The sequence below is a fragment of the Bombina bombina genome, chromosome 2, assembly GCF_027579735.1.
Source record: "Bombina bombina isolate aBomBom1 chromosome 2, aBomBom1.pri, whole genome shotgun sequence".
NCBI classification, from domain to species: domain Eukaryota; kingdom Metazoa; phylum Chordata; class Amphibia; order Anura; family Bombinatoridae; genus Bombina; species Bombina bombina.
This window is the reverse complement of record NC_069500.1, coordinates 648,394,858-648,416,892: the sequence shown is the minus strand read 5'-3', so window position 1 is coordinate 648,416,892 and position 22,035 is coordinate 648,394,858. Positions and strand designations below refer to the sequence as shown.

At 38.3% G+C, this 22,035-nt stretch overlaps 1 protein-coding gene across 1 annotated transcript in view; it reads right to left on the bottom strand.

The window, feature by feature from the left end:
• Positions 1–15,808: 15,808 nt before the first annotated feature.
• LINGO2 (leucine rich repeat and Ig domain containing 2) overlaps positions 15,809–22,035 on the bottom strand; it is a 366,319-nt gene continuing 360,092 nt past the window's right edge. Inside the window, exon 2 of the mRNA XM_053702582.1 lies at positions 15,809–19,843. Within this exon, the coding sequence (XP_053558557.1) occupies positions 17,980–19,818 (1,839 nt within the window). The 5' untranslated portion in view covers positions 19,819–19,843 and the 3' untranslated portion in view covers positions 15,809–17,979. The remainder of the gene's footprint in view (positions 19,844–22,035) is intronic.

The window sequence follows — 22,035 nt, the reverse complement described above, 5'->3', positions numbered from 1 at the left end:
AAATTAGATTTGGATGGTTGAAAGGACCCTGAAGTAGAAGGTCCTGCCTCAGCGGCAGAGTCCATGGTGGAAGGGATGACATGTCCACCAGATCTGCATACCAAGTCCTGCGTGGCCACGCAGGTGCTATCAAAATCACTGAAGCTCTCTCCTGCTTGATCTTGGCAATAAGACGATGGAGCAGAGGAAACAGTGGAAACACATAAGCCAGGTTGAAGGACCAATGTGCTGCTAAAGCATCTATCAGCGCTGCCTTGGGATCCCTGGACCTGGATCCGTAACAAGGAAGCTTGGCATTCTGACGAGACGCCATGAGATCCAGTTCTGGTTTGCCCCAAAGTTGAATCAACTGTGCAAACACCTCCGGATGGAGTTCCCACTCCCCCAGATGAAAAGTCTGCCAACTTAGAAAATCCGCCTCCCAGTTCGCTACTCCTGGGATATGGATAGCTGATAGATGGCAAGAGTGAACCTCTGCCCATAGAATTATTTTTGAAACCTCCAAAATTGCTAAGGAACTCCTTGTTCCCCCTTGATGGTTGATGTAGGCTACAGTCGTGATATTATCCGACTGAAATCTGATGAACCTGACCGCAGCAAGCTGAGGCCAAGCCTGAAGAGCATTGAATATCGCTCTTAGTTCCAGAATGTTTATCGGAAGGAGTGCCTCCTCCTGAGTCCACGAGCCCTGAGCCTTCAGGGAGTTCCAGACTGCACCCCAGCCCAAAAGGCTGGCATCTGTCGTTACTATTGTCCAATCTGGCCTGCAGAAGGTCATACCCTTGGACAGATGGAGCCGAGATAGCCACCAGAGAAGAGAATCCCTGGTCTCTTGATCCAGATTTAGTAGAGGGGACAAATCTGTGTAATCCCCATTCCACTGACTGAGAATGCAGAGTTGCAGCGGTCTGAGATTTAGGCGGGCAAACGGTACTATATCCATTGCCGCTACCATTAAGCCCATTACTTCCATACACTGAGCCACTGAAGGGCGAGAAGTAGAATAAAGAACACGGCAGGAATTTAGAAGTTTTGACAACCTGGCCTCTGTCAGGTAAATTTTCATTTCTACAGAACCTATCAGAGTTCCTAGGAAGGAAACTCTTGTGAGAGGGGATAGAGAACTCTTTTCTTCATTCACTTTCCACCCATGAGACCTCAGAAATGCCAGAACAATGTCCGTATGGGACCTGGTTATTTGAAAATTTGACGCCTGTATCAGAATGTCGTCTAGGTAAGGGGCTACTGCTATACCCCGCGGCCTTAGGACTGCTAGGAGTGACCCTAGAACCTTCGTAAAGATTCTTGGTGCCGTAGCTAACCCAAAGGGAAGAGCCACAAACTGGTAATGCCTGTCTAGGAAGGCGAACCTGAGAAACCGATGATGATCTCTGTGTATCGAAATGTGAAGCTAAGCATCCTTTAGGTCCATGGTAGTCATATATTGACCCTCCTGGATCATAGGTAGGATGGTTCGAATAGTCTCCATCTTGAAGGATGGGACCCTGAGAAATTTGTTTAGTATCTTGAGATCTAAGATTGGTCTGAAGGTTCCCTCTTTCTTGGGAACTACAAACAGATTTGAATAGAAGCCTTGCCCCTGTTCCTCCTTTGGAACTGGGTAGATCACTCCCATAACTAGGAAGTCTTGAACACAATGTAAGAATGCCTCTCTCTTTAGCTGGTTTGCAGATAATTGTGAGAGATGAAATCTCCCTTTTGGGGAAGAAGCTTTGAAGTCCAGAAGATATCCCTGGGACACAATTTCCAATGCACAGGGATCCTGGACATCTCTTGCAGTTAGGGGAGGCGCTATATAGACAGCTCTGCTGTGTGTGATCCTCTTGCAGCTTCCTGTTGGGAAGGAGAATATCCCACAAGTAATGGATGAATCCGTGGACTGGATACACCTTACAAGAGAAAACAGTATATAATATGTGTGGGTACAGTAAATGAGTTAGAGGAAAATTACAGCTAAACACAAACACCAGAGAAATGTAAAAATAGCCCTGGTCCCTAACGGTAAGAAAATTGAAAAATGGTCTGGTCACTATTATTATTATTATACTTTATTTATGAAGCACCAACATATTCCGCAGCACTGTCCATACAATTCATTTAAATAAAACAATAATATAAAACTTGTAAGAGACAGGACAAGATTTACAAACACATTCAGGAGGAATTGAGGGCCCTATTCTCGTGGAAACTTACAATCTAGAAGGGTAGGAGGTTGAGAAACAGGAGGTGAGGACTGCAAGATTGAGAAAGATGTTAATGCAGAGTTAGACGAGGGAAATGTTAGGTAAGTGAAACTAATTTATTACTGAGTTGGGTGGTAAGCTTCTCTGAACAGAAAAGTCTTCAGGGAGCATTTAAAGGAAAAAAGATTAGGGCAACGCCTGACAGCACGAGGGAGAGTGTTCCAGAGGGTAGGTGCTGCACAACAGAAGTCCTGCAGTCTAGCATGAGAAGAGGTGATAGTCGCGGATGCAAGGAGCAGGTCACTGTTGGATCTTAGTGGGCGGGCTGGAGTATACTTGTTTATAAGAGAGGATAGGTAGAGGGGAGCGGGGTTGGTGAGAGCTTTGTATGTAAGGGTGAGAATTTTGAATTTAATTCTGCTGTGAATTGGGAGCCAATGAAGGGACTCGCAGAGAGGTGCAGTAGATACAGAGCGACGGGAAAGGGGGATCAGCCTGGCAGAGGCATTTAGGATGGATTGAAGTGGGGAAAGGCGGGAAAGAGGAAGGCCAGTAAGTAGGTTATTGCAGTAGTCAAGTCGGGAAATAACAAGGGAGTGAATTATTTGCTTTGTGGTGTTAGCGCTCAGAAAAGGGTGAATCTTGGAAATATTGCATAGATGGTCGCGGCAGGATGTAGAAAGCGATTGGATATGGGGGAAGAAGGATAGATTTGAGTCAAGTGTAACTCCGAGGCAGCAGACTTGGGGTGATGGGGAAATGGTGATGCCATCAACAGGGATAGAGAAGTCAGAAGTCGCTACGGGGTTAAGCATATGTTACCAAAATCCATGTTTTTTATTTTAAATGTTAATTGTAAAGGCTATTCGTCTCTTTACAGATAGCAGAAATTCTGTGCTGAAAACAACAGCATTTAGCAAGCCGGTATTCATTTTTGGCTTTAATGTAAACTGAATGAATATTTGTCTTCATCACATGGTTTCAATATGAGCAAAAAGGTACCCTCATCTGCTGTAATGTTGCTATTGCAAGGTATGTAAACAGCTGAAATTTTTAATTGGTTTAAAATGTATTATAGAAATTTAGAATAAGCTTTCAAGCTTATTATTTTATGTTACACCTTACCTCAGTATCTAGTGCCCAAAACATTTGCTCTGTTTTTAACTCCATTGTTACAAAAATTGTTCCTGATGTTGATTATTTTCTTAAAGGGATTGTCTAGTCAAAATTAAGCAAGAATGTAAGCTTAGATGCCGGCCCAATTTTGGTTCAGCACCTGGGTAGTGCTTGCTGATTGGTGTTTAAATGTAGCCACCAATAAGCAAGTGCTACCCAGGTGCTGAACCAAAAATTGGCCGGCTCCTAAGACTTTTTTTCAGCTACCAAGAGAACAAATAAAAATTGATAATAGGAGTAAATTAGAATGTTGCTTAAAATTGCATGCACTATCTGAATCATGAAAGTTTTATTTTGACAAGACTATCCCTTTAACACAAAATAAATTTCCTCATAAACATTTACTTTCCTAGCTAAATTTAACTGCTGCTTGGCAAAATGTATAAACTTGAATAGTACAATATAATTACAGAAAATGCATAATGTCAGCTAAAGTCGTATGGAATGCTGTGGGGTATCCCCAAAAATAAATAAATGTTATTTATATATATATAAAGATTTAAAAATACATACAATTTACAATTTAGCTTGCCCCCACATTGTGTGTGTATGTATGTGTGTGTGTGTATATGTGTGTGAGTGTGTGTATGTGTGTATATGTGTGTGTCTGTGTGTGTGTGTATGTGTGTGTGTATGTGTATATGTGTGTGAGTGTGTGTATGTGTGTATATGTGTGTGTCTGTGTGTGTGTGTATGTGTGTGTGTATGTCTCTGTCTGTGTGTGTGTGTGTGTGTGTGTGTATGTGTGTGTGTGGGGGGGGGGGGGGTCAAATTCCTGCAGGTTTAAGGCTCAATCTCCAGACTTCAGAAGGCACAATGCTAGTTCTGCTACATTCAACACAACTATTTTATGGTCAGTATAATAGTTTATTTATATCTGTTTTTAACTGACCGCAACAGAGGAGATAAAATTGGGAACTTTTCATTGGGTAAATCTTGGGGCTACAAATGATTAAACTTTTGCTAACACCAAATTTTTAAAAAGATCAGGGGCCCGATCCGATATGCAGCGTCGTCCGCAAAAGCCGGCGACGCCAAATTTTGCGCGGGTTTGGTATCACATATAGGGCGTAACATAGAATTTACGCTCGTATATTTCTGCCTTCGGCCATAGTTTTTTGGCCTATAGACAGGTATACTAAACCCGCGCAGTTTGGTATCCAATATACAGCGTAAGGACTTACGTGGTGAAAATGGAGAAATCTTACTCCATTTTCACCTCGCCACAAATTGCAGGCGTAGTAAGCCTTACGCTGAGTATTGGAGCCCCGTAACTCCCTAAACTACCTGCAAAATAAAACCTAACACATGCGCAATGTCTATCTACCTGTCAACCGCAATCCCCCGCCGCAATCCCTAATAAAGTGTTTAACCCCTAAACCGCCGCTCCTGGACCCCGCCGCCAGCTACATTAAATGACTAACCCCCTAATGTGATCCCCCTACACCGCCGCCACCCATATTAAAATGATAACCCCCTAATGTGAGCCCCTACCCCGCCGCCACCTATATTAAAAGTGTTACTCCCTAATGTGAGCCCCCTACCCCGCCGCCACCTATTTTAACTACTTTACCCCCTAATGTGAGCCCCCTACTCCGCCGCCACCTATATTAAAATTATTAACCCCTAATCTAAACCCCCTACACTGCCGCCACCTATATTAAAATTATGAACCCCTAATCTAATCCCCCTACACCGCTGCCACCTATATTAAATATATTAACCACTAAACCTAAGTCTAACCCTAACACCCCCTAACTTAATTATTATTAAAATAAATCTAAATAATATTAATAATATTAACTAAATTATTCCTATTTAAATCTAAATACTTACCTATAAAATAAACCCTAAAATAGCTACAATATAATTAATAATTACATTGTAGCTATTTTAGGGATTATATTTATTTTACAGGTAACTTGGTATTTATTTTAACTAGGTACAATAGCTATTAAATAGTTAATAACTATTTAATGGCTACCTAGTTAAAATAATTACCAAATTACCTACAAAATAAATCCTAATCTAAGTTACAAATACACCTACACTATCAATAAATTAATTAAACTACAATTATCTAAACTAAAATATAATACACTAAACTATATTACAAAAACCCCCCCACTAAATTACAAAAAATAAAGAAATATTACAAGAATGTTAAGTAATTACACCTAATCTAAGCTCCCTAATAAAATAACAAAGCCCCCCCAAAATAAAATAGTTATTAACTATTTAATAGCTATTGTACATAGTTAAAATAAATACCAAGTTACCTGTAAAATAAATATAAACCCTAAAATAGCTACAATGTAATTATTAATTATATTGTAGCTATCTTAGGGTTTATTTTATGGGTATTTAGATTTAAATAGGAATAATTTAGTTAATATTATTAAAATTATTTAGATTTATTTTAATAATAATTAAGTTAGGGGGTGTTGGCGTTAGACTTAGGTTTAGTGGTTAATATATTTAATATAGGTGGCGGCAGTGTAGGGGGATTAGATTAGGGGTTCATAATTTTAATATAGGTGGCGGCGGTGTAGGGGGATTAGATTAGGGGTTCATAATTTTAATATAGGTGGCGGCGGTGTAGGGGGATTAGATTAGGGGTTCATAATTTTAATATAGGTGGCAGCAGTGTAGGGGGATTAGATTAGGGGTTCATAATTTTAATATAGGTGGCAGCTTTGTAGGGGGATTAGATTAGGCGTTAATAATTTTAATATAGGTGGTGGCGGGGTAGGGGGCTCACATTAGGGGGTAATGTAGTTAAAATAGGTGGCTGAGGGGTAGGGGGCTCACATTAGGAGGTAATAATTTTAATATAGGTGGCGGGGGTGTAGGGGGATCAAATTAGGGGTTAATCATTTTAATGTAGGTGGCGGCGGGGTAGGGGCTCATATTAGGGGGTTATCATTTTAATGTAGGTGGCGGCGGAGTAGGGGCTCACATTAGGGGGTTATCATTTTAATGTAGGTGGCGGTGGGGTAGGGGCTCACATTAGGGGGTTATCATTTTAATTTATCTTGCAGCGGTGTAGGGGGATCAGATTAGGGGGTTAGACATTTAATGTAGATGGCGGCGGTGTAGGGGGCTCAGATTAGGGGTTAATATATATAATATAGGTGGCGGCGGTGTAGGGGGTTCAGATTAGTTAATATAGGTGGTGGCGGGGTCTGGGAGCGGCGGTTTAGGGGTTAATACATTTATTGTTAGGAGTGAGAGGGGGGATTGCGGATAGAGGGGTATACGTGTCGGGCTATGTTTGGGAGGCGTGTTAGACAGTAACGGGAGATTTAATATTTTAGTCAGTTTTTTTAGGCAGCGGCAGTTTCTAAAGTGACGTAAGTCACTGGCGACTCCAGAAATTTGTACTTATGCAGATTTCTGGACATCGCTAATTTGTCAGACTTACGGCACTTTAGCAACTTCCGGCGCAGTATATGAGATAGGTCGCTGTGCGAGCTGAAACTACGGGCGGCGCAGGTTTCGACGCTTGTGCCGAAACCTGCCCGTATATCGAATCGCGCCCCAGATAAGAACCAACTGTGCATGAATGAAAAATTTTGTAAAATGAGCAAAGTGAGCAAGCTACTACTAATTTGAGCTATACATTTAAAGTATGCAGCACACTATATATATATATATATATATATATATATATATATATATATATATATATGTATCGGGTGTGTGCAAAAGTTTTGGTTAAAGGGACACTCAAATCAAAATAAACTTTTATGATTCAGAAATATCATGCAGTTTTAAGACACTTTCCAATTTACTTCCATTATCAAATTTAGCACAGTCTTTTTATATTCACACTTTCTGGGGAATAAGATACTACTTAGCATGTGCACAAGCTCACAGGGTATACATAAACTAGTCTGTGATTGGCTGATGACTGTCACATGGTACAGGGGGGCCAGAAAATTGGAGAAAAAATAAATATGCCAGAAAACAAATCTACTGTTAATTTGAGGTGTTAACTCTTTGTCTTTTTAATATGCACTTGTTAATTATGTAATTCTACTGCATTTAGTGGTTCTTTAAATATATTTACAACCAATTGGTAATACTTGATTTATGTGTTATTAGTTGTGTGGGACTGAGCACAAAATAATGTGTTGAGCATTATCAATCATTATTATCCACTGTACAAAATTTTGGTTAAAGGCACGATACCCAAATGTTGAAGCTCTTGAAAGTGCTGCAGCATATCTGTAAAAAGATGACTAGAAAATATCTCTATTTAAAAAAGGAAGATATTTTTCCTTAAAATGTTCTCAGTAGCCAAATTCCATTGTAAAGTAACCTTTCACAGCCAATCAGGATGCATATATTGGTTTACCCTTTTTTTCTTTGAGTGCGCGCATTTTTTGTCCATCTCTTTCCCTTTTCTAATACATAGTCCTGGGACTTGCAAGGGAGTGTGCATCTGGTGTGTGCACGCACAGGCTAGTTATTTTTCTCTCTCAGTTTGTTTCAGAATGCAGCTGATAGTAGCTACAACATAACTTTTACAGTGTACTTACTATTGTGAGATGAAAAACATTTAAGTTATGAGCCTCTATCAAGCTGTCAACCGCAAATACGCTGGAATTCTGCAGCGTATTTGTGGAGAGGCTGATTTGCCATAGTTATCAAGCCCTACAGACCGGCAAAAGTAGAATCTAGTGACGTAACATACGATCCGCCGGACTCAGTCCGACACAGACCGATGGTTACGTCACTCCAGATGTTCCGAACACAAGTTCGGCACAATCTGACTACTTTTGGAAGTTATCAAAGAACAACCAGGTACGCTCGCCACTATTCCGGCCCAGCGTACCTGGTTTTCAATCCGCCGCCCTGGAGGCGGCGGATCTCATAGGAATCAATGAGAGTCTGAAAGCAGCGAAAGCTCATGTTCGCTGCTGCCCGATATCCCATTGATTCCTATGGGAAATGTCTGCACCTAACACCCTAACATGTACCCCGAGCGTAAACACCCCTAATCTGCCCCCCTACACCGCCACCACCTACATTATACTTATTAACCCCTAAACTGCCGCTCACGAACCCCACCGCCATCTACATTATACAGATTAACCCCTATCCTGCCCCCCTACACCGCTGCCACCTACATTAAACTTATTAAACCCTATCCTGCTCCCCCTACACCTCCGTCACTATATTAAAGTTATTAAACCCTAAACCTAAGTCTAACCCTAACCCCCCTAACTTGAATATAATTTAAATAAATCTAAATACTTACCTATAAAATAAATCCTAAAATAGCTACAATATAACTAATAGTTACATTTGTATCTATCTTAGGGTTTATTTTTATTTTACAGGTAACATTGTATTTATTTTAACTAGGTACAATAGCTATTAAATAGTTATTACCTATTTAATAGCTACTTAGCTAAAATAAATACAAAATTACCTGTAAAATAAATCCTAACCTAAGTTACAATTACACCTAACACTACACTATCATTAAATTAATTAAATTAATTAAATACAATTACATAACATTAAATAAAATTAACTAAAATTAACTAAAGTTCCAAAAAAAACCCCACTAAATTACAGAAAATAAAAAATTACAAGAATTTTAAACTAATTACACCTAATCTAAGCCCCCTAATAAAATAAAAAAGACCCCAAAATAATAAAATTCCCTACCCTAAACTAAATTACAAATAGCCCTTAAAAGGGCCTTTTGCGGGGCATTGCCCCAAAGTAATCAGCTCTTTTACCTGAAAAAAAAAAGAAATACAACCCCCCAACATTAAAACCCACCACCGACACACCCAACCCTAATCTAAACCCCCCTAAACCCCCCTGAAAAAAAACCTAACACTACCCCCTTGAAGATCACCCTACCTTGAGCCGTCTTCACCCAGCCGGGCAGAAGTCTTCATCTGATCTGGCCAGAAATCTTCATCCATCCGGAGCGGAGTGGGTCCATCTTCAATCCAGCCGACGCGGAGCCATCCTCTTCAAACGATGTCCTAACACTGAATGAAGGTTCCTTTAAATGACGTCATCCAAGATGGCGTCCCTTGAATTCCGATTGGCTGATAGGATTCTATCAGCCAATCGGAATTAAGGTAGGAAAAATCTGATTGGCTGATACAATCAGCCAATAGGATTGACCTCACATTCGGATTTTTCCTACCTTAATTCCGATTGGCTGATAGAATGCAATCAGCCAATCGGAATTCAAGGGACGTCATCTTGGATGACGTCATTTAAAGGAACCTTCATTCAGTGTTAGGACGTCATTTGAAGAGGATGGCTCAGCGTCGGCTGGATTGCAGATGGACCTGCTCCGCTCTGGATGGATGAAGATAGAAGATGTCGCTTGGATGAAGACTTCTGCCGCTTGGAGGACCTCTTCTGCCCAGATTTGATGAAGACTTCTGGCCGGATCGGATGAAGACTTCTGCCCGGCTGGGTGAAGACGGCTCAAGGTAGGGTGATCTTCAAGGGGGTAGTGTTAGGTTTTTTTAAGGGGGGTTTGGGTGGGTTTTAGAGTAGGGTTGGGTGTGTGGGTGGTGGGTTTTAATGTTGGAGGGGTTGTATTTCCTTTTTTTCAGGTAAAAGAGCTGATTACTTTGGGGCAATGCCCCGCAAAAGGCCCTTTTAAGGGCTATTTGTAATTTAGTTTAGGGTAGGGAATTTTATTATTTTGGGGGGCTTTTTTATTTTATTAGGGGGCTTAGATTAGGTGTAATTAGTTTAAAATTCTTATAATTTTTTTTATTTTCTGTAATTTAGTGGGGGTTTTTTTGGTACTTTAGTTAATTTTAGTTAATTGTAGGTAATTGTATTTAATTAATTTAATAAATTTAATGATAGTGTAGTGTTAGGTATAATTGTAACTTAGGTTAGGATTTATTTTACAGGTAAATTTGTATTTATTTTAGATAGGTAGCTATTAAATAGTTAATAACTATTTAATAGCTATTGTACCTAGTTAAAATAAATACAAACTTGCCTGTAAAATAAAAATAAACCCTAAGATAGATACAAATGTAACTATTAGTTATATTGTAGCTATCTTAAGGTTTATTTTATAGGTAAGTATTTAGTTTTAAATAGTTATAATTTAGGTAATAATATTAAATTTATTTAGATGTATTTAAATTATATTTAAGTTAGGGGGGTGTTAGGGTTAGACTTAGGTTAAGGGGTTAATTCATTTAATATAGTGGCGGCGGTGTAGGGGGGGCAGATTAGGAGTTATTAAATGTAATGTAGGTGGCGGCGGTGTAGGGGGGCAGGATAGGGGTAAATAAATGTAATGTAGGTGGCGGCGGGCTCCGGGTGCGGTGGTTTAGGGGTTAAACAATTTATTTAGTGGCGGCGGGGTCTGGGATCGGCAGGATAGGGGTTAATAACTTTATATAGATGGCGGCAGTATAGGGGGCAGCAGATTAGGGGTTAATAGGTATAATGTAGGTGGCGGCGGGGTCCGGGAGCAGTAATTTAGGGGTAAATATATTTATTAGAGTTACGGTGGGGTCCGGGAGCAGCGGTTTAGGGGTTAATAAGTTTATTTAGTTGCGGGGGCACCGGGAGCGGCGGTTTAGGGGGTAAAACAGTATAGTATAGTGTGGGTGCTTAATGACAGGCTAGCAAGAAAGCTGCGAATAAGCCGATGAGCAGCGAGATCAATGACTGTTAGTTAACAACAGTCCGCTGCTCATCACACCGTATTTGGTGTGCGGCTTTTTGACAGCTTTCTTGATAAATTTGGCGAACGTATTCAGGTCCGCAGCGGCGAGCGTATTGGGGCGGCGAATGCTAGAAAGTAGACAGCTTGATAAATAGAGGCCATAATATCTTCCTTTTTTACATAGAGGTTTAAAGGTGATATTTTCTTGTCAGCTTTTTACAGTTACACTGCATCCATTTTAAATAATTTGGGTATTATGTACCTTTAAAATGTATGGCAAATGGAATGTGATTGCTTCATTTTTGCTACTGTACCAACAGTACTAATAGAAAATACCTGGAGCACTGTATAGAAACATTCTTAACAACAAGCTGTTACCATTAGATCTGGTAAATATGCTCATATAACTGAATGGTAAAAGCCCATTATTATATATGGTTGAAACATGGAGGTGAAAGCTAAGTTCTCTTTATATTTCCCAAATGAAAACTGTATTGAAGAATAAAATGTATGCAATTTCTATTTATAAGCTACTTTATCAAACAGAGAGTACAAATTTGTACTAAAAACATCTGCACAAATTCTTACATTTATGATACATTGAACATTTAATCTTGTTTGGAACATGAATGAACCATTTGACCATTCTGAATAAAAATGCAAATTGATGCACTTTATCCCTGAAAGCCACTTTTTAAACTCATAAAGCCATACATAATCATATTTGTGTCAAGATTCAGGTTTGAAACATGTTTGTTATGTGACTCTTCTGAAGCTTTAAACACTGTAGGGATAGTGTTAGAAGCACCTGTTATCAGGCACAGTGCGTTAAAGCATGATAATTGGAAAAAAGATTTAAATATTATGAAATATATACATATACATACGGAAGCGGGATCAGACTGAAATACTACAGGAAAGTTCCTATGGGAAAAAGGGGCAACCAGACGATCCGGGGTTGCTTTGTTCCTTGTTCAGGGAGGAATTGCGTGGTATTTCGGTGCTGGACTGACCGTAATATGCGGGATCAGACTGATATAATACAGGAAAGTTCTACTCTGTGAAAAGCATTACTGGGCTAAAAGAAGCTGCACCCAGTTGGTAAATCTCCATAGAACAGGCTAACAATGGTATTGAGCTGGTTGTTCATTCTGTGAGTGTGATTCTCTCTCCGTGTGTGTATATATATATATATATATATATATATATATATATATACGCACAACTATTATGTTAATATGAGTAGATATTTATGAGTTTAGGAGTGAGAAAGAACAATATTGTAAATAATCATACAACAGCTAATAACTTAGCCACAAGATGCCAATATGGTATCGAAAATTTAGCGCCAATGCAATAAGCTTTTTGTCAATGCAGACATAATAAACTCATTACTGGTTTATGCACCTTAGGTGGTTTGCGCCTAGGGTGATTCAAGGTTTAAGAACTTGTTGATAGATTGATAAATCAACCTCTTAGTATGTAAAGCCTGAAAATACTCTAGCTACTTTCTATAAATTATTAACAAATAACCATATCTATCGATTATCTATGTATCTATTGTTAATCTTGTTTTGTTTAAGCAAATCATCATTTAAAGGGACATTAAACACTAAATAAATGCTAGATAGAATGATGCATACAAAGAAAAGATAAGTTGTCTTGTCGATTTATTTTTAAAAATTTGATTAGTTGTTTAAATAGTGACAAAATAAGTGTAAAGTTTTAATGTCTATAAAACAATGGGAGCTGCCATGTTGTAACTTCGATTACCTTTGCTGCAGTAGCCAATCAGAGACAGTTATAAATAGGTCACTAGAGTGTGCAGCCAATGGCTGAGTGGAATATAACAGTGTTCTGCACTTCCATTTCTAACAGAAACTGAAATGCTCATAATTTCAGAATGGAATTGCAGGAAAAGGGGACAAAATAAACAATGAAAGCATATTGCAGAGGTTTTTTATGTATTTATTATTTATCATTTTATACTACTATCTCAAAGTTTTTAATGTCTCTTTAACAATATATGCTTTTAATAAAGAATTTGATTTTAATAGTACTCATTTTTGCATTAAAGGGACAGTCTAGTTAAAATTAAACTTGCATGATTCAGGTAGGGTATACCATTATAAACAACTTTCCAATTTACTTTTATCATCAAATTTGCTTTGTTCTCTTGGTATTCTTTGTTGAAAGCTAAACATAGGTAGGCTGATATGCTAATTTCTAAGCCCTTAAAGGCCACCTCTTATCTCAGTGCATTTTAAAGTTTTTCACAGTTAGACAGCACTAGTTCGTGTGTGCCATATAGATAACATTGTGCTCACTCTCTTGGAGTTACTTATGAGACAACATTGATTTGCTATGCACGTCTGTCAAAAGAACTGACATAAGGGGACAGTTTACAGAGGTTTAGATACAAGGTAATCACAGAGGTAAAAAGTATATTAAATATAACTGTGTTGGTTATGCAAAACTGGGGAAAAGGTCATAAAGGGATTATCTATCTTTTAAAACAATAAAAATTCTGGAGTAGACTGTCCCTTTAAGTAACTTCTATTCAGGGCTATAATGTAATGCGAGCAATTGTTTACGAGTGTTTGAAAATGATGAGTGAGCATAATATGTAGGTGTGTGTATGTGTGAGCTGTGTGCTATGTGCGCAGGCGTTAGGTGTGTGTATGTGTGAGCTGTGTGTTATGTGAGCATGCATTAGGTGTGTGTATGTGTGAGCTGGGTGTTATGTGTGCATGCATTAGGTATCTGTATGTGTGAGCTGTGTGTTATGTGTGCATGCGTTAGGTGTGTGTATGTGTTAGCTGTGTTTTATGTGCATATGCGTTAGGTGTGTGTATGTGTGAGCTGTGTGTTCTGTGTGCATGCATTAGGTATCTGTATGTGTGAGCTGTGTGTTATGTGTGCATGCGTTAGGTGTGTGTATGTGTTAGCTGTGTTTTATGTGCGCATGCGTTAGGTGTGTGTATGTGTGAGCTGTGTGTTATGTGTGCATGCGTTAGGTGTGTGTATGTGTTAGCTGTGTTTTATGTGCGCATGCGTTAGGTGTGTGTATGTGTGAGCTGTGTGTTATGTGCGCATGCGTTAAGTGTGTGTATGTGTGAGCTGTGTGTTATGTGCACATGCGTTAGGTGTGTGTATGTGTGAGCTGTGTGCTATGTGCGCAGGTGTTAGGTGTGTGTATGTGTGAGCTGTGTGTTATGTGTGCATGCATTAGGTGTGTGTATGTGTGAGCTGTGTGTTATGTGTGCATGCATTAGGTATCTGTATGTGTTAGCTGTGTTTTATGTGCGCATGCGTTAGGTGTGTGTATGTGTGAGCTGTGTGTTATGTGCGCATGCGTTAGGTGTGTGTATGTGTGAGCTGTGTGCTATGTGCCCATGCATTAGGTGTGTGTATGTGTGAGCTGTGTGCTATGTGCGCATGCGTTAGGTGTGTGTATGTGTGAGCTGTGTGCTATGTGCGCAGGCGTTAGGTGTGTGTATGTGTGAGCTGTGTGTTATGTGTGCATGCATTAGGTGTGTGTATGTGTGAGCTGTGTGTTATGTGTGCATGCATTAGGTATCTGTATGTGTGAGCAGTGTGTGATGTGCGCATGCGTTAAGTGTGTGTATGTGTGAGCTGTGTGTTATGTGCGCATGCGTTAGGTGTGTGTATGTGTGAGCTGTGTGCTATGTGCGCATGCGTTAGGTGTGTGTATGTGTGAGCTGTGTGTTATGTGTGCATGCATTAGGTGTGTGTATGTGTGAGCTGTGTGTTATGTGTGCATGCATTAGGTATCTGTATGTGTGAGCTGTGTGTTATGTGCGCATGCGTTAAGTGTGTGTATGTGTGAGCTGTGTGTTATGTGCGCATGCGTTAGGTGTGTGTATGTGTGAGCTGTGTGCTATGTGCGCATGCGTTAGGTGTGTGTATGTGTGAGCTGTGTGTTATGTGCGCATGCGTTAGGTGTCTGTATGTGTGAGCTGTGTGTTATGTGCGCATGCGTTAGGTGAGTGTATGTGTGAGCTGTGTGTTATGTGCGCATGCGTTAGGTGTGTGTATGTGTGAGCTGTGTGTTATGTGCGCATACGTTAGGTGTGTGTGTGTGTATGTGTGAGCTGTGTTTTATGTGCGCATGCGTTAGGTGTGTGTATGTGTGAGCTGTGTGTTATGTGCGCATGCGTTAGGTGTGTGTATGTGTGAGCTGTGTGTTATGTGTGCATGCGTTAGGTGTCTGTATGTGTGAGCTGTGTGTTATGTGCGCATGCATTAGGTGTGTGTATGTGTGAGCTGTGTGTTATGTGCGCATGCGTTAGGTGTCTGTATGTGTGAGCTGTGTGTTATGTGTGCATGCGTTAGGTGTCTGTATGTGTGAGCTGTGTGTTATGTGCGCATGCATTAGGTGTGTGTATGTGTGAGCTGTGTGTTATGTGCGCATGCGTTAGGTGTGTGTATGTGTGAGCTGTGTTTTATGTGCGCATGCGTTAGGTGTGTGTATGTGTGAGCTGTGTGTTATGCGCGCATGCTTTAGGTGTGTGTATATGTGAGCTGTGTGTTATGTGCGCATGCGTGTCTATCATTTCTAGAGTGTGGAAGATGAAGCAAAACTTTTTGAATTGCAAAATAGAGGCAATAGAAACAAAAATTTTAAAGCATGCAATTACTTTTTGAAGCACTGTTCACATTGAGGTTGCATGTTTTTAACCCCCTAGGAATCAAGCTGAATATAGGAAAACCAACACATGGAACATGATGTTGAATGTTTGAGTTTTATTCTTTGATGTTAAACAATTTACCACTTTTCAATGTCATCAATGCTTCAATTATTCATAACTTTAAAAAAAAGATCTCATATGAGCATTCAAAGCAAAACAGTGGATACAACATAGAGTTTTTAGCACTGGCTGGAACACTAATAAACAGCTACTCCTATCAGAACCATTGTATGTTAGCATAATTAACTGTGCAGCACTGGAACAGCATGAATCTGGATTGATATGGTCCTACAATGAGTTATGAAAACATCTTTAATTGTGAGCCCTTTCATGATTACCTAATATTATTTTTTTCTGCCAATGCAACCAATTATTTGTTATTCATTACTCCTTTATTTCATAAATAATCTATAATTATATATATATATATATATACTCTTTAGGGACCAAAAAGTAATAATAAATTTGCTTGTCAATATGTTGATAACTATCCCATTTCTAAAGATTGATTTTTTTTTTAAAAAAGATTCGCAATGTTCTTATGAGATATAAAAAAAAGTACTCAATGTGATATTATACTATAACATTATTTATCCCTAAGTGTAAAACATCCCACTCTCTGCTAAAATATGTTTCATGGCAAAAACAAATAAACATGAAATAATTTCATAAAAAGATAAAAGCTTTCAAATAAAGCACTGTAGAGGATTTTTGTCTATTGCACGTGGGGTTAGCAAGGTTTTAAAATTTAACTCTACTCTTAATAAAATAAAACACATATACTGAAATAAAACACTGATATTTCAATGGCTTTCTGCACACATTTCTTGTGGGATGTAAGTAGAGATTCTGCTGTTGATTTTTTCCCCCTAATATTGCAAGATATGGTTTCTCTCGGAAAGATTCATAGATATAATCTTCTCAACACTAAATTCCTAACAACATTTACTGCATGTCGTAATAAGTAACAGTATTATTCTGGCCTATGCTTTTGCCTCCCACATAGTAAAACGTGTCTACTGATCGCTACAGCTTATTAACTTCTATTCCTCTGGGTAAAGCCCGTATATTTCTGTTACAGTAAACTGGTCCATTGTGATATTGTTTATAAAAAAATAACTCAGCTCTGTATCAAATATCAGGTGCATGTCTTTATAAATATGAACACAAGTTAATACAACCAAGTATCTATTAACCTGAAAATATTGTTTCCCTGTTTATGATAGGGGAAAAAAATGTGTTCTGTTGCAAAGGATTTAATTACCTGTTTGGCATGTTCAGATAGTTTTGTTGAAATGGTGTTAAAACATAGATTTTGTTTGACATATATTTCAATAACAAACCACGGATATTAAAACAATGACTTTTGTTGACCTCAAACTGTTTAAGATTGAATTGGTTAATATTTTATAGGATCTTAAATGATGTAATTTATCACTGTCCTACAGGAAAGTGCTTTGATTGTGGATAGAGAAACATCTCATAAAATATTAACCAAACTAGAGGAATTTATATATCATTGACAGAACAAAATATTTTGCATTTAGTGTTATAGCTCATAATATGTCCCTGTACTTTAGAGCTGCGTGGCATGTGATCTTTAAATAGAGATGTATGGCCACATTAAATTCATTAACAGTGGAGAAAAAGCACAATCTCTCATTTGTATTGCTTAAGGGTGGGCACAAAAACATATGAATAAAATAAGCTACTCCGATTTGTAGTGTGAAATCAACAAGAAAGGATGAAGCTCAGATTAAACAAATGATATTTATAGCTACAAATTACACTGTATAATGTTTTGGACATGTGTCATATTTTTATGTCAACCCTACACTGTAGGTTTGTTTGTCTTGTTTTTTTTTTGTTTTGTTTTTTTGTTTAGTTTTTTTCTGTAGTGGTAAAAAATGTTGAATAATTGTCCATGAGAATGAGCCAACAGTTTGTTACTGAGATCCCCAGAATGCCGATATTTGCAATGCAAACAATTAGTAGAACAACTCCATGGAATGCCCTCATGTTCCTGCCCTCAGGTTACAGGTCTCTGCTGAACAGCTGGGCAGTCTTTCCAGTATCACAAATCTGATTTGACACAGTGACAGCTGCATACAGCTGCCTCGACCTAGCAGACCAAAATGCTAGACCGCCTTAGTGGATAGAAACATAACCACAGGAAAAAAACAAAAGCTCTGCCCTCAGCAAACTGCTAAATCATTTTCATATTAAATCTCCTGGGTGCAGCTCCTGCAACATCTGCTTCAACTACAGCCCCATTGTTTTTACGTGGTACGTATTCCAGGTCAATGCTGTTTTTATGTTTCCCTTTCCCTCGGCTCCATACAAAAAGGAGTAGGAAACAAAACAAAACCACCCCTAGGAATGTGAAACAGCCCATTGCAGTAGATACCAATATAGTCTTAAGATCAAGGGAGAAGGTCATATTTGCATTGGTTCCATTTGTGTTGGTTTCATTTAATTCTGTTATAAACATAGGAGTCATGTTTGTATAGGAACGATCAGAAACAAATCCTTTCACAGTAAGCGAAGCAGAAAATGTATCATTCCCAGCAGCATTGCTAGCAATACAAACATAGGTTCCAGTATCTTGGACTTGTGCATCCCGAATTTCAAGTGTGCCATTACCCAGCACTGTAGCTCTTCCATTGGATTTTGCAGAAACCAGTCTTCTCCGAGGGGTTACCCATGCAATCATAGGTAGAGGATCTCCATCTGCATTGCAGTTCATCTGTACCCTCTGGCCCTCGTCCACATGTAGTTGCTGCATTTCCCGGTCACGAATTTTAGGCCTTTTACAGGTAAAGTAAAAAGATAATACAGTTGTGTGGAATTCCTTAAATGATCTTTCTTTTACATTGTCTGGGCTAGCACACATTGGTTGTTGGCCTCCAAAGTGCAACAAGGGATGTCTCTGTAGCATCCATACAAGTCGACAATCACAGATAAGAGGATTGTTGTCAATACAAAGAATTTCCAGAGCTTTTGTGGAATGAAAAACATTCTCTTCCAGTGTCTCCAAAAGATTTTGAGACACATTAAGAACACGCAGGTACCGAAGCCCTTGGAAAGCATGTGGCTCGATTGTATGTAGCTGAGCTCCTGCCAAGTGCAGTTCTTGAAGACGTATCAAGGATGCTAACATACCTGTCTCAATGGTGCTTATGGGATTATAAGAGAGGTTTAAGTGAGTAAGGAAAATCATGTGTTTTAAAGCATGATATGGAATTGTAGACAGATTGGTATTTGTAATTGAGAGAAATGTGAGATTCAAACCATAGAAGCTATTGGGAGGCACCATGTCCAGTTGAGGCCAGTAGCTGATCTCCAAAATTTTTAGGCGAAATAATCTCTTGAAGGCAACTGCAGGCAATGAGTTGATGTTGAGATATTTCAAATGTAGACTGTAGAGATTGTGAAGGTGGGAAAGAGCATCAGTCGGTACAGCAGTTAGGTTACATTTTTCCAAAGTTAGCTGCTCCAAGCTAAGCAGTCCACTAAAGGCCCTGTGGGATATATAAACTAATTCATTATCTCCAACTTCAAGGGACTTTAAATTATGAAGGTCCTGGAACATGTAGTCTAGTAAAATAACTATTTTATTTTCACTTATGTCAAGCTTTGTTAAATTTGACAAACCTGTAAACACTCCTAAAGGTAGAAGTTTTAACCGGTTTCCCTTTAAGCGTAATGAACGCAAGTTGAAAAGATTATTAAAAGCTCCAGGCTCCACATTTGAAATGATGTTGTCACTAAGGTCTATTTCCTCCAACAGAGGGTAGGATAAAAATTCTTCAAAATTTACACTTTTCAGTTTGTTTTTGCTTAGATCCAATATTTTAGTCTCAATAGGAATACCCTCTGGGATGGAGGTGATACGTCTACGATGGCAGCTTACAGATTTATTTGGTGCCGAGCACTCACATCGTGCTGGACACCCAATTGTACATCCCACATAGACCAACACCATGGCCAAACAAAGGAATAGATGCCAACAAGAAGCGGCCGCGTGAAGCATGACTCCTCCCATGAAGTACAACTTTCTGGTCACGGACCTGCAGAAAGAAAAAAAAAAAATGTGTTAAGTCCATATAATCATAGTGCTTGGGAAAAAAAATGCTTTCTTATACCTGTCTGCCTAAAATGATTGTAAAACTGAAAAGCAGTTGCTTATGTTTCCTATTTATGTTCTTTTTCAAGGCTGATTCACCTTGATATATTTTAGATGAGTAATATAATGACATCACAAGAAAAACATGTCACGCCCACTTAATACTCATTGTCATAAGCACCATTAATTATTTAATGCAAACTGAAAACATAGTAGGAACAGAAGTTGCAAAAGATTACTTAGAAACATGAATCAACATAACCCTGTGTACACTGATATATGTATATTTAATGTTCTATCATTTACTACTAGTAAAAAAATACAATTTAATGAGTAGTTGAATCTTTCATGCATAATAGCTGCAAATGTAATACATTTGACACCAAGTAGGTAGTAGACCTGTTAGCAATAAAAGGCAATTATTTTTCTATAAAACACTTTCCTTTTCTCATAGTTTTCAAATTGAATTTCAAATCAAAATATGACATTATTCATTATATGTTACTGTAAACTAGAAAGAAGATAAACCTACAATCAATGTCAATGGTGACATCTGTTTTTAATGTTAATTGATTTCCATGTTACGTAAATTAGAATAGTATAATATTACATTACTCTCAGCAAATTCAATTAAATGCAGCAATGTTTTCAATTCCGTGCCAAAGTTTGTTTTAACTTGTAATAAGATTTATTCCTGATTAAGATGGGATGTACTGAATTCAAGAAACGAATCAAACACCTGCTCATAATAATTTCTCTAAGTGCAATTTCTAAGGAAGATTTAAGATAGTTTCTTTTGTCAAGAATTTCTACAGAATGAACAATACTGAAGGCAACATGGCTATATAACATCTACACTATGTATGCTATACATGTTATTAAAAATGTGCAGCTGACATGCTCACAGCAAATCTAGAAAACCACAGTAGACAAACGTGTGTTTGGAGAGCAGACGAAAGTGCAAGAGGCAAAAGTACGTATATTTGACGCTATATAAATTAGGAAAACATAACATTTATATTTTATTATTTCACCTAAAACCTCAATAAAGATTAACTAGAGGTAGAATGTGAGGGGCTTTCAATCAATGGATTTTTAAAATTATTTATTGTATCGCTGTTTTCTCTTTTGCCCTCCAATGTACAAATTTTTAGGTCAAGAAATGTTTACTAAACATTTTGGATTCTTGCACCATGCATGATTTGAATAATCCTTATAGAGTATATAGGCTCCATTTATCAAACTGCGATAAGCCTGAAATGCTAGTTAAAGTGTTGGTAAATCAGAGTGTTTATTTCTAGTGATGATAAATCTTAGTGTTTGTTAAAGTGGAGCTTAAGTCATCAGTTACTAAAAAAAAAGGGTGCTAAACTCACCACGACTCTGCCACTGCAGCTTGCTAAACTCAGCGGCTCCGGCCGCCCATGGCACAGCGCTCTTCTACCAATGAGGTGAAGTTTGCACCTCTAAACCATTAGCCATGTAGCATACAGAACAATGTCAGCTGACATGCATGGCTATTGGTTTAGAGGTGCAAATGTCACTTCATTAAAAGGAGAGCACTGAGCCATTGGTGGCCGGAGCTACTGAGTTTAGCAAGCTGCAGTGGCACAGTCAGGGTGAGTTTAGCACCCTTTTTTTAATAACTGATTACTTAAATTTCACTTTATTTTTAGTGATGGTAAATCCTAGCATTTGTTAAAGGCTCAGAATTACCATCACTTTAAGTAGTAGCGGTCCTAAAGTGTGGCGGATTGAAAGTATCTCTTGTGGGCAATTGAGAAAAGGATCTGATAATTATTAAGTAATGAGCTAGGGAATGGGCTTGGATGTTTAGATTGGACATTCCATTTGGCTCTACTTGGCTATTTGCAAAAAAATATTTAACTCACCTCTTAATAAAATAAAGTATAAATCTAAAACAATAAAAATAAGACAATTTTACGCTATTACAGCTGGTTATAGCCTTACACCACTTTTAGTTGATCATTCATACTTACATTAGGCAACAGTTAAAGTGACATTATACATTTAAATTTTCTTTGTAGATTATCTATTTATATAGCCCATAAAGTTTTTTTGTTTTTTTTAAATGTATAGTTTTGCTTATTTTTAAATAACATTGCTCTGATTTTC